Raw genomic sequence first — 13,936 nt, 5'->3', positions numbered from 1 at the left:
AATTTAGAAGAAGTGAATATGGTAGAAAAACCTCAAGAAAGGTTGCTGTAATTAACCATATATTATCTTCCAGAGGTGCGTGTGATGGTGGGGAAAAAAAGGCAGGGTAAGTAAATTGATTTATCGGATTTAGAATTTTAAGGGCAAGTACGTTTAAATAATCTACAAGTTCGACAGCCACTCTAATGAATTTACTACTGCCAAAACTTGGTATCGAATACTTATGGCCCGTTAAGGCCATAAGAAATTTTACTTTTTAAAAAAAAAATCACTTTTTGGGAGTCGGGGTTTGTCCATAAAAATTTTAAATTTCACTTGAAATAGAATTTCGAAATTTTTCAAAAATTTAAAAAACTCCAAAAAGCTATTTTGCAAAATTTTCACTTCAAATCACTCACAAAAATTCAAAAACAGGTCCAAATTGTATTCGTGCCCAAACACAACTCTAATTTTCAAATATCATTCACTTTATAAAAATATTTACTTTTTTTCGTATTTTACAATTCTTATGTCCAAACGCCCACATAATTAAACCCTCTACAAAAAAAATAGGAATGGACATAAAAAAAATAAAAAAGTATCAGCTCAGCCTCATTTCCTAGCACCCCAAAACCAAAACCTTCTTAGCCAGTAAATGGTTCACTTCACTAGTAATCTTACAGCAAGAAGGGAGCTTGTCGCTCTGCTCACAAAGAAGAGACCAACGAATGACAATTCCAACCCTCGAAACTTTGAGAAAATGCATTTGAAGGCGATGAATTAGGCCAGGAATAAAAATTTAACAGCATTGAAACATATCCACAAGACTTCAAAGCAATTTAAAGCCGCATTTTATTAAGGTAATTTCTTACAACATTTTAAGGTATTTTCCACTGTTAGGAAAAATAAATCACTAGAACGACTAGTAAAAGTCAGTATTCCCCAAAATAACTGCAGTCTACACGGTACTACAAGCTCCGTGTCAAAGTTACAAATCCAGTCATTTCCCTCTCCTCATAACACATGTACGGCAAGTGCAAAAATTCGAGCAGCCAGAGCTAAACTTGCTATTTATCGAAACGAAACAAAAATATTAGCCGCATCATTTGGAAGATTACTTCCTATTATTCTTTGTATAGCTTCTAATATCAATCATTCTATATAAACAATAGAAATAAAGAATTGGGGAGAGCCAAATGATGGTCAGCTCAACATCATCTTCTTTGGAGCAGGAAAAAAATAGTGACTCCTCATTGCACCAGATCGTTCCAGATGCCTAGCAACCCAACACATTTGATATATCTCCTATACATCAACTGTTGGATAAAGACCAAGGAGAGAATTGCGCCCACCGCCATTTGAATCTGCACCAGCATACATTGGTGACTGTAGCTCGCCAGAATGGGATGATTTGCGTGATCTTGGGTTTTTAGGAGCAGTGTATGATTCAATTGAACCACTGCTTATAGTATACATTGATGATGTCGGAAGACCATGAATCTTTGGTAGGCCCGTTGGATCAGTACCCATGCTGTAGCCCCTTTCAACTGTCTCAGCTTCAAGTGGCAACTCATCCAATGTCTGCAAACCAAAAGACACTTGTTCCAGAAGACACATTTTCGCCAAAGAAAATTCATCAGTTAGCAAAATTTACATCGACAAGTAGCTTCCCTAAAACACTACTTTCATCAGAGTAAAGAAGATAGATTAGCTATGAAACCGGGGCACCAAACTGAGGGCTCCAGTTGACCATCAGTCAAACATGTTCTGACACCAATTTGTTTTATCTTTTTAGTTTTTCAGGATTTGAAAACTCATGTGCCACCTTATTGGATACTGGAAGGACACAACTCTTTCCGGGGAAAAAAACGAAGGCTCAAGGAATGGACTTTGGAAAAATGGAGGTCCTTTTACAATGAACGAGACTTGTAAAGGCACCAAATTTGATGACTTATGAAGGGAAAAAGACAAAGTAAGAGCGTGCTATTGGAGACGTTGCAATATATGTCGGGAAGGCGTCAGTTGATTGTGTATGAACCATGTAAAAACCAACCCACTTTTTCTTTAACATTAGAAGGCGTCAGTTGATTGTGTATGAACCATGTAAAAACCAACCCACTTTTTCTTTAACATTAGAAGGCGTTTATGGAAATTTTCAGCTTCACTTGCAAGCAGTTTTTTGAGATTGGTGTTTGTTTTGAGTTTTTCTTTCAAGCAAAATTAGCCAAAAAAATAAAAATAGTAGTCATTTCCCAGTTAAAGTGATTGAAGTTGTTATTTAAATGTGTATCTGAAGTGAAAATTTTCAAATTTTCAACTTCCACAAACCTTTTTTTCCTTCAAAACTCTACAAGCCTCCAAACGCAACTACGTGGTTCAACAATTTCTGGAAATGCTTTTCATAAAAGATTTTCTAATTTAGTCTTGAAAAACAATGTGTTTGAACGACCATTTTAATTTTAAACAAAAAAACATAAAAATATAGGAGTGTTGAAGATAATTAAACATAGGTAGAACTGATCATCAATAAAATTAAGCACAACTGGATAAAAATAACTTATGGAAAAAAAAGGAAAAAAAAGATAATCCCTCCGTTTCAAATTAGATGAGGTACTTTCCTTTTTAGTCTGTTCCAAAATAAATGACACATTTTAAATTTGAAAATAATTCAACTTTAAACTCTTCATTTTACCCATTTTACCCTTAATGAGAAGCTTTTATAACTACACAAATGTCATGGCCCCACAAAGCTTTTACCCCTTAAGCTTTAAAGACCACAAGTTTCAAAAGTCTTCTTTTTTTTCTTAAACTCCGTGCCAAGTCAAACTACTTCATCTAAATTGAAACGGAGGGAGTAATACGTAACAGCTTTCGGGATATTGTTATATATTTGGTTGCCTTTTGTTCTATTGAAAACAAAAAGTATTTCGATTGTTTTTGGTCCTTTTGAAAGTGTTCCACTCACTCTCATTCCTAAAGTAACCTTTGCATTAAAAGTGGTTTAGCTTATCAAATATTTTGGATTTTCTGAAAGTGTTTTGATTTGATTTCTAAGGTGGTGTCTCAATCAAAAACAGTCTAGTTTTTTTCACTTGGTTTTAGTTTATGTTCTGGACAACAAATGTAAATGTCTGAATTTCATTATGGGAATTGGTTTTGGTTTTACTTTTACAATATTTTCACTTTCAGGAACTTCCATATGAGCAAAATTAAAAGATAACATAGCTAACTATTCATCTTCATTGGCTACTAAACCTAACTGTTGAAGGGGGAGGAGGGGCGGGGGAAGAAAATCTCTTTTGAAGAAGAAAAGGGCGACTGGAATGAAAGCTGGCAAAGAGCTGTCACTACTCTGCTAGTGGGGGGCAACTGAGTTTGGTAAAACCTTTAAAAAGGCCCAATGCCACTTAGTATAAGGTTTCGAGATTTTTTATGATGTTGAATTATCTGAATTTATCAGTGATGAAGCTGGAAACTGTTATCCCCATCTATGTAATGCTTCCCTGATTCTTAAAAAACTTTTGGGTCTTCATGTGTTGTGTCCATGTTTTTGTTTAATTTGGCTCTAGTTTCTTATCTCGATTACTTGGATTGAATTAAAAGCATAAGTAAATCATAGAAACGACCATCCACCCATGCTAACCTGGAAAGTCTGATATAGGAAAATTTTCTTCAAAACTTTCAAGGAACACAAAAAGATCTACACTTCAAACATTAACTACCATACTACAATTAGCCACATAGACCTGCTAAATCAATGGTTTATTACTAATTAACACTTCTTTGGAAAAAGCTCAGCAGAAAATTTATCTTCTGAATAAAAAAGAACCAAGATCTGACCTTGAAAGCTTGCTGAAGAACACGAAGTGTCTCACGAGTGCGCTTTCTCTTTAAGGCTATCTCATCCGGTTCCTGCAACATCTCTTCAAGGAGATTGTCTCTGTGACATGTTGTAAAGCAGACTGATAAGAATCATGACAAAACCATAAGCAGAAAACACATTATAATATTTTTGAGTAATCTAAGCAGTTGAGCAGAGAAAAATATTCTACTATTAGCATAGAGTGTGTAACAGCATCAAGAATTAGTTATTGTTTCTGTGAGTATTTCATTCAGCAAAGAAGCCTTGCAAAAGATCAATAAGCAGATGTCTGTAATAAGTTTGGCCTTCAAATAGACTTGAGTTCCTCGCACTCTTCAAATACCTGTAAAGTTTCTTGATAAACACATTGTGGAGTTCTCTTTTTGTGTGGTTGACCTGAACAACAAATAAACGACATTCTTATCAAACAAAACGGGGGAACTAAATATGCATACATACAAACAAACATTACAGACACACACACACACACACACACGTGTTATATATTATTTTGTCATTGATGCAACTACATCATATCCAAATAAAACAAGCGAACAGTTCGTTGCACTGATGTTAGCCTCTTACTTTTGGCAGAAAAAGTAAGAGCATTTCCAACCTTCAAACCTAAATAATTCTTCTATTTACTAGGGATCTTTACACAAATAGCCGGCCATATTAATTGTTTTCTTTTTCTAGCCATATACATAAATTATACATTGATTATACACAATTATGCACATGTAATACATAAATTATCCATATATTATACATTCACTAGCTATTTTTAGTTTAAGTGATGGGGTGGGCGGCTATTTGGGTTAATTCTTCTACTTACTATTCCTATTTGTTCCCCAGTTTGTCTGAAATAAAATACATATACACAACATAGCCTATAGGCTACAGCAAAGTCTCACGGTGCTCAGAATTTCACTTGAAAAAGAAAAAATCCCTTGCCAAAGGAGAAAGATAGAAGAGGATACACCAGATTATGGGAAGAGTTACACAATCAAATCGGAAAAAGTAACACATCCTGGCATAGAGCACTCAATCTAAAATTACCTATGTTGCACGGACTCTCCAAAATGATGCCGCACCCGTGTCGATCCTCCAAAAATACACTATTTTTGGAGGATCCGGCACGCACCCGATAACATTTTCGGAGAGTCCGAGCAACATAGAAAATTACAAAAGATCTGCAATAATCAATCTAAAATTACAAAAAACTGCAATAAATGGAACAAGAAAATCCTTCATATTATTAGCATAAGTCTATTGGAAGCAAGTGATGTCAAAATATCAATGCAAAAGGAATTTAAGACAGAAAACCATGATATCATTATTACCAGAAAGTGCATGATTGCTTTAGGTACTGAGTCCTCGATGTTCTTTCTGACAATGTCATAATATGACCTTAATAACAGTTTTGTGACGGCAATTTCAATAGTCTCCTGATCCGAATGAGTTTCTGACGGCCTTAGTACACTTGGGGGCTTCAAAATGGAGCATTTCACGTGTAAGGTTATCAAAATTGAACTACCTAATAATCATAGACTACAGAGGCCTTCAAATATATACCTCTCTCAAGTGGATGAAAGCATGATTCATACTCTGGACAGGTTCACTGAATGGCTTACTAATGGAATTGTCTTTGACAGATGTACGACTGTCTGATCCACCAAATATTGATGATATCCCCCAGCTTGAACCAACATTCGATCCTGATTGTGAAGAACACAAGTAAGACATCGCCAATAGAAACATGCAACATTGGATCCAAAATGGGGAGTCCAGGATAAGGAATTGAATATTTACAAAAGAAGCAAAATAACCTATAGTGTGGCATTCGAAATGAAGTGTAACGAACAAACTCGCATTTTGCAATGCATACAACAAACCCAGTGAAATCCCACAAAGTGGGGTCTGGTTTTGCAATGCATGTAGAAAATAAAAGGCATAACATCATGTGTTATCAGATGGAAATATACCTGACGTTGTTGTTTTCTCTTCTACAGCAGGCCGGGTAACCTGTTTTTCCAGTCCAAGTAGCAGAATAATCAGGCCAATCTCAATGCTTTCAATTCGTCTTCAAGAAAATAATAACACCAAACTAATTCCCCAGCAGGAAGATTAGGAAGAGAAGCAAGCTTGTAGGTGCTGGTGCAGAAAAGTCATACCTGATCAGGAACAATTCCATTAGCATGTCTAGCAAGAATGGCACGCGACTTCAGACTTCTTTCAGATGCAGGCGCTTTCTCTAAATCTACTCCATCCTGAGTGGTGACATAAACACATTAATTCGTGACTAGTTAGATGAGAAATGAAAGAACCATCCGCTGAAGTATGTGAAACAGCATATTAAATATTTACTTTCTGCCTCGGAACAGGTGCAGTAATCCTATTGGACTTGACATGCTGCATTGCCGTCTCCACCGCTTTACTCCCCCCAACAAAATTCGGATGCGAAGTGTTTATGTAATCCATCTACAGCAAAATATTATTAAGTTGAAGAAATTTTCAAATTCTATAACAATGGATGCAGTGATGATAAAATAATCCACCGATGCACTTAAAAATGTTAACAGCTATTGATGCTTTTGATTTCAACTAAATTAGCTACTTTTTATTTAAGATAACCATACGATCTTTGATACCAAAAAAATCTGGTGTCTTCTAAGATGCTGACTGTATAGCAATCATGAAATAGATTATGATCAGTAAGAAAAGGCGGTTCCAAGAATAGCTCAAGAATCCCAAAAGTAGGTTAGGACTATAAATCAAGCAAATTCATTTGATAACACATACAAATAAAGATGACAACATGTGTATACACACACACACATATGATTTATACATAATCCTATTTATGCACAAGGAAGTATACAATAGGTCAGCCAAAGGTTCGACATATACCTCCATCTCAATAATGTGCCCAATCATTGTCTCTGAAGGTTCCAAGCCTTCCCGCAAAAAGTTCCCTATAACCTCATCCATCCGTTTTCTCAAAATAGGAAATCGTTGCAATTCATTGACCATGCACCGATGGCTCATCTATGAACAAATAATTAAAGTTAAACGGTAGATACAAACACATAACATCCAAAAAATCAAAGACATTTCTCAACAAAAGGGCATACTTTTATGAGCTCATCATAAATAAATCTTGCACACTGAAGACTTGGATCTAATAGACGAGCTATTTGTCTTCGGACGAGAACTTCAAATGGAACCTACATATTTAAACATCAATTGAAGGGCAAGACCAACCAAATGGAACAGATTTTATATGGAACTACTGGAGAAAGCACTCAACCATTGGCACAAAATAAAAGGAACTCCTCATGGTTCACGGTTAGAACTTACTTCTGGCACAAATAAAGCAGATTTAGGACCAGTTGCATTTTGAATGGCAGTTCGGATGTCATCATCAGTCAAATCTTCACAGGGATCTACCTCCTGAAAAGATGGGGAAGTTCGATGAGAAGTGATGAATTTTGATCTACCATTTAAATGACATTCACTAACACAGTATACTCATGCAAAGAAGCTTAAGCTTCTTTCAGTTTTCTCAATCACATGTTGGAAAATATCCCAGAATTTGAGACTTCTAGTTCAGCTGTAGAGACACAGTACATAAGTTTTGGGGTTAAGATAAAAAAGAGAGTTAAAGCAAGTAATTCAAAATCGGAGGCAATTTTTTCCAGCTGCTACTTTTATGGATATAGGCCACATTTTGTCAGTGAGTGAAAACTATGATAGTAATTGGATACTACTCGCTTACCATTTATGAAGACATTTGTTGTTAATGATGATGACGATGAATAATAATAATAATAATGATGGTGATGATACCTCTCTGGAACAGCACAATATGCTAAAGCAGAATTGGCTTATCCCAACAAACATACATACAACATGAGACAAATAATATTAACATCATTTCAATGTATACTATCAGGTCTACCAAAACAATTCTCCAAACTAGAAAAGAATATCATTTGGCATTCTCAAGTTGATATAAAAATTATGCACCTCCAAACTCTTCACAAATATGCTCTGGAAAATGTAATGAATTCTTGCTCCACCAGACAGCTCAGAAGTTGACATTTCTTCATTTTTTCCTTCAATCATTGAAGAGAACGCTGTTCCCCCCCAAAATAAGAGAAATAAGAATCTGTACTATCAATGAGATTCGACAAAGCTCAATTGATATGATAGAAATAACATTCATAAAAAGAAAGACTAGAGGTATAATAAATATAAATACTATTCAAACCAGCAGTCTCACAAAGTTGAGGCCACATTACCATCACTATACTTGGAAAGAATGTTCAGCAGGAGTGCTCCCATACCAGCCTAGATTCAGGAGGAATACATAATAATGTTAACATAGGATAAGAGAAAACTACGCTGAATGAGAAACAGAAAATCTACCAGGAAAAAACCTGATATCAAAACTTTCTGTTGTAATGTCACAACAAGCCCGCCATAGCTCAGGTATATGCATATAAAGTTAAGCAAGATGACCGAAGATACCTTTGACTCTGTGATCTCCCCATAGCTGGCATGCTCCTTTGCAACAGATACCAGTGCAGCACTAATGCGAGATTTCAATCCTGGAAGAACTGTCTTGATGTGTTGCACTAGGATCTGCATGAAACAGGAAAGTCGCATACATGAAGCTGCATTAGAAAATATCCTCGTTCCCCTCACAAGAAGCTATCTAAAAGACCATCCAAATTTCAATAAAATAAGATGTCCCCACTCACAAATTGAAAGACAAACAACAAGAGCAGGCACTTTGATTTAAGATTTGTTTTGGCAAAGCGGTGGACAAGGTTTACATGCAATTATTTTTGCTGGGAAGGGCACAACTCAGGCTACTGAGCACAGAATTTTGTTTATAAGGGCTACTCACTGCAGATATTTTAGAATGGTCGTCTCTCATGTCAGTCTCCAGAACAGACACACCATTCCTATGTCCAAGAATTTTGTACTGCTATAATCATAGGGCGAGCGTGTCTCAACTTTCAAGTGCTTTAAGTTAAAGATGTTTCAGATACACAGCGTTTTTCCTTTTCAGTTCAAATATCCATTCCAATTTAAAAATGAAAAGAAGCGACAGATCAAAATCTATAAGCTTTTTATTTTAAGAGAGACATGGTATAAATGTTAACCAAAACATATGTATCTGCCGCAACCTTGCTTTTGTGTCCATCATGTCAAAGAAATTCAATTCTACAAAGACTTTTTGGATATATGACAAAGCCAATAGTTTATTGCATGAAGAACCTACTGATATTCCTGCACTAATTACCTGGTTCAACTTTTTTGCCAATTGAGGAACACCACAACGATCAGCAAGATCACTATATACCTTCACCAGAGAAGAGATTGAACATGAGACATTTAAATTATAGAGACCTGAAATGAACTAACAACAAAAGATGGTACTAACATACCGGACGACTTCGGAAGAACTTTTCCTCAGCCACAAGTGCATCCTTAATACTCCGGTTCGTCCTAATATCCTATTTCAAATTGATTGAGCCAAACAGTTCAGAAGATTATAAGCTAATGTGGGTGTGCGTATTTGAAGTGTGTGCTTATGTCATGTACCCACCCCCATTCGAGCACATAAATATACATATGAACATGCATGGACATGACGAACTGCTAATATGTACATAAATATGAACATCTACTATAGAGCCTATCAAGTAGAGTTGCCCAAATTTGATATATTGTTTCCTCGACACTATTTTACTTAACCTAGCCCAGAGCCACAGACTGGTTTTATAGGCATTTGGAAAAGCTCCTCCACATCAGGTTTTCCATAACTGTGAAGCCTCATTTAGAACTTCTGCTCTGACTTTGACGTTCTGTTAGCTGCACCTTTCTCTATCCAATCTCTGTTGTTACTTGCTTCATGTCTCTTCAGCATTTAGAAACTAACAGCCATCTCCTACTTCACTGCTCAGTTGTTGCAGATATCTGGTGCATGTTCCTTGCTATTTTGGCATCAGTTGGGTTATGCCACAGAGCATCAAAGAAGCCTATGAATGCTGGTCTCTTTGGAAAGTTGACAAGTCCATCAGGAAAATCTGGCAAATGGTTCCTGCCTGCATCTTTTGGTGTGTCTGGTCAGAAATGAATTGCAGGTGTTTTGATGGGCTATCAACTCCTTCTATGATTCTTAAGGCTAGATGTCTTCTATGGTTGTATAGTTGGCACAATTTAGCTCCTAATGATTGTCATGTTAAGCTCTTTAGGTCTTGCTTAGCTCTTTTTTTGTTCATAGCTGACTGTCTTCTATGTACTCACTTCTGTACTTGTTGTATCTTTTGAATGCCATCTATAAAATTCCCTTACTTCATCAAAAACAATGGGGAAACAAAGTTGTTCATCACCGACTTTGGCACCTGGATCGCCTCATGGTAAAGAGATGGAGAAATGCTTTGGGAGACCTTGGTATGCATACACATAAGCTGAAATTAAAATGCCTTAGATTTCTTCCTTTTTGGTACAATGAAGGGCGTGCAAAAGGGGTCCAAGAGCTTGCATGGCTACTCCAGTTTTAAGCACCCAAGGGTTTGGCCTAGTGGTCAATGAAATGGATAAAAACCTAGAAGACTAGGGTTCAAATCCTTACGGAGACAAAAAAGTGCTAGATGATTTCTTCTCATAGGCGTAAGTCTTGGAAGGGCAGATTTACCCGGTACATGTACCTGGTGGGAGGTAACAGGTACATGATTGAGTAGTCGAGGCGAGCACAAGCTGGCCCGGATACCACCATCATAACAAAATGTTATTGCCATTTTTACCCACAAAAGAGCCTTAATGTTGTGCATTTTGTACATCCTTCTACACTTCATTAGCTTTTGTTCTGTTTGCTGTTTTGTTGTAGCACTTAATGTGTTTTCATCATATTTCTCAAAATAATTTATTACGCAATGAAATAAATAATAAAAAAACAGTAATAGTATGTGCTGTAGATAGGAAAATCATACACAAGCAAATAAAATGTTAGAAGCCAAAGACCAGGTTACTACATAAGAATAAGGCCTTAATTGCGGCACGTCTTCAGACTGTGAATGTAAGTATGCAATTAAAAGGCATTTGATACATAACAATATATTATCAACCGATATACAGAAATTAACTGCATAGGTTTTATAATATTCTTCCTTTTATTTAGCTTTTCTGCTTATAGTGCCTCTTGGAATTAGGGCAGTATCATGCTGAAGATTAGTATTAGTAAGTGATCCAGACTCACTAAGTCTGATGAATTGTTGGCACAAGTCCTACATATTGTCTCTGGACCGAGGAGAAAAGGAATCACACGTGAAGCAATTAAAGCTAGCACTTCTTGTCCTAAAGTTGAAACTACGGCAAGGCAGAGGAGACCTAGAAAATGGGTCAAGGCATCAAGTGGTTCAAAAGATATCAGTCAAACAAGAGTGATGAATACATGCACTATCAAGAAAGAAACCACAGCCCTAAAGGAAAATTGCTAATGAATGGAACACAAATGTGCTAGTTAGAGAGCACGGATAGGAAATGCCACTACAAAGACGAAAATAGACAGCATCCTTTTTTGGTTTCTACACCTATCACATGCCTATAAAAATAGTAGTCATGAAAGTAAAAGGTACAAATGAAGTGAAACTCCAAAACATAATAAAGAAATTTCCAGAGGAGCTCAAATGAAGAAGTTCATTAGAATGAAATGATATCATAAATTACGAAAAAAGTTTAAATGGCCCATTTGCAAATAAAAACATGCTGACAGGTTTAACTATTTTTCTATCAATCTCAAGTTGAAATGTTACCTCCTGACTACGATTCACAACGCCAACATATCCAAGGCGAAGGGGAATCACTTTTCCAAGTAAAAAGTTACGAGCATCAGTGCCCCGATCCATGATGTCCAACTAGAAAGAAAATTCAATTGACGAAAACCCAATTAAGAATACAGAAACATAACAAACAAAAGGAAAGAGTTCTATTTTCGATCAATCTGACCTTAGTGATTACACCAATGGTCCGATACCCTGCAAGAAGAAACCTTTGTATATAAAAGAGTCTCAGAAGCATCTAAACTCACCTAGTAGAAAACTATATAGTAGGAACATACCATCAGGATCAGCATTTCCAGCTATCTGAAGAGCATCTGAGTTAGCTAAGTCAGCATTAGCAGGTGTTACAGCCAATATTAAGCAGCTCGGAAGTTTAATATACGACATTATCATTGTTCTGATCCGGGCTTCAATATCAGAAGGCTGATCACCAACAGGCACCTTTGTTATGCCCGGCAAATCCACAAGTGTAATATCAAGAACATTCGGTGAGAAAATTTTCAAACGTATCTGTTTATCTGAAACACCTCTATTCATGCCTGCTTCCCGGTCTGTCTCCGCCTAAAACCAAATCATAAAGAATTCGCAGTTGGGAACAATGTTATTAAATGCCATTGCTTAAAGCGATGAAACGACGCAAAGCGAAGAGTTATTGCTTCATAGGTGAAGCCATGAAGCTTCATAGAAATGTGCGCTTCAAACTATAGCACACAAAGTTATCCAAACAAAAAGTGGCCATTTCTTTGAAGTTCAACTTTGAAGAGTTGGATTAATATCGACATTGCATACTGAGTGTTGAAACTAGTTATTTTAATTGCGATTTGATTATTTAGTACTAAATCCATATATGTTTGAATTTTTTAGCACTTCACTTCTCACTTTTCCCGTCAAGACTCAAAGGATCTTGTCACTTTTTTGCTTTGCTTTTAAAAACATTAATTGGGAATGTGAAAAAATTACTCAAGTCCACGCAAAAATAAAGGTATACAAATCACTAAAATAATCGGCGTAGTATATAAAGAAATCACAAACTAGTATTTTAAGTCATAATGTATAAGATTTCGCATGGCAGTTGCAGCATCGACTTCTCAAACACAATGATAGATAGTAGTAATACTTTAAACATTTTGCTTTAAGCCTCATTGGAAGTTTATACAAGGTGTAGACTACAGTTCATCACTATATCTGAATCTCCCAATGAATTTCATCGAAACAAGCTCAATATACGAACATTCAATATAACCTCGTTGGAAGTTTCTACAAATCGAAACACTGGATAATAACAGCAGATTACCTGAATCTCCCTACGAATTTCATTGAAATCAAAGAATCGCTTGCCAGGAAGGTGCAAAAACTCTCCCCATTCCTCTTCAGTTCCATCCGGCTTCCGTTTGGTCTGTATAAGCTGCAGAACGAGCGGGCGCCTAGTACAGATGTCAGAACCCCTAGGCAAGAAATCGCGACCGACAAGGGCTTCCAGAACACTCGATTTGCCGCTACTCTGACTACCGACGACAGCCACCTGAGGCAGCTCGATGGTGGACTGACTACCGAGCTGTGCGAAGATGTCTTGGAGCTTGTTCACTATAGGAATCACTGAGTGACCTAACGGCGCCGTATTGGTTGACGAGGGATCTGGAACTGCAACTGAATCTTCCGCCATGGAAGTGAGTCAACGCGGATCGAGTTGAGTAAGATTGTGATGATGTTAGTGTGTGGTTTAGTGGGAGCTTCGGGGAATGGAATGGAGTTATAGGGTGATCGGTGAGAGGGAAACCCTAGAGAGAGAGAGAGAGAGAGAGAGAGAGAGAGAGAGAGAGAGGGGTTTGAAGGGTTTGAGAACTGTGGAGAGATAAACGAGTTTGAAAAGCTTTAGGAGAGAGATAGGGAGTGGTCGGGTTGGGGTGCATACGCTCGTACCGCCCAAGAAAAGGGAGAGAATAATTAATTTGGGTTTTGTTTTTTGAATTTGAAAATGAATGGCATCTCTTTCTTCTGATTTTTCCTTATGGTTTATGTTAGATTAGAGTAACTCTGTCAAGTGGGCCGGTCCAGGACCGCGGGCCAAACGGGCCAAACGATTAAACGGGTCAGGATCGTTTGGTCCAGTTTTAGTGGGCCTGGTCCGGTCTTGTGAGCCGGTCCTATGATTTGGGCCCGTCAGGCCCGGGACCGTTTGGCCCGCCAGGGCTCGGAACCGGATCGGGATCGGTCCGGTCCCTTAGCGGGCCTAGCGGGC

At 37.2% G+C, this 13,936-nt stretch overlaps 1 protein-coding gene across 2 annotated transcripts; it reads right to left on the bottom strand.

The window, feature by feature from the left end:
• Window positions 1–807: 807 nt before the first annotated feature.
• LOC107793317 (dynamin-related protein 3B) lies at window positions 808–13,686 on the bottom strand. 2 transcript variants are annotated; one of them, XM_016615646.2, is made up of 20 exons: window positions 12,992–13,686; window positions 11,976–12,258; window positions 11,864–11,892; window positions 11,671–11,772; window positions 9,301–9,369; window positions 9,156–9,215; window positions 8,375–8,488; window positions 8,146–8,194; window positions 7,871–7,980; window positions 7,202–7,294; window positions 6,976–7,068; window positions 6,752–6,889; window positions 6,209–6,322; window positions 6,016–6,111; window positions 5,827–5,866; window positions 5,417–5,559; window positions 5,185–5,331; window positions 4,185–4,237; window positions 3,820–3,919; window positions 808–1,560 (listed from the first exon to the last, which is right to left on the bottom strand). In XM_016615646.2, the coding sequence occupies exons 1-20, from the start codon at window positions 13,358–13,360 to the stop codon at window positions 1,285–1,287; spliced, it is 2,478 nt and encodes an 825-aa protein (XP_016471132.2). In that variant the 5' UTR covers window positions 13,361–13,686; the 3' UTR covers window positions 808–1,284. The 2 variants fall into 2 exon arrangements, with proteins under 2 accessions (XP_016471132.2, XP_075108439.1); XM_075252338.1 differs by lacking the exon at window positions 5,185–5,331.
• Window positions 13,687–13,936: the final 250 nt, after the last annotated feature.

Source organism: Nicotiana tabacum, chromosome 4 (genome assembly GCF_000715075.1).
Source record: "Nicotiana tabacum cultivar K326 chromosome 4, ASM71507v2, whole genome shotgun sequence".
In the NCBI taxonomy this organism is placed as follows: Eukaryota; Viridiplantae; Streptophyta; class Magnoliopsida; order Solanales; family Solanaceae; genus Nicotiana; species Nicotiana tabacum.
This window is presented reverse-complemented; position numbering and strand designations above follow the sequence as displayed.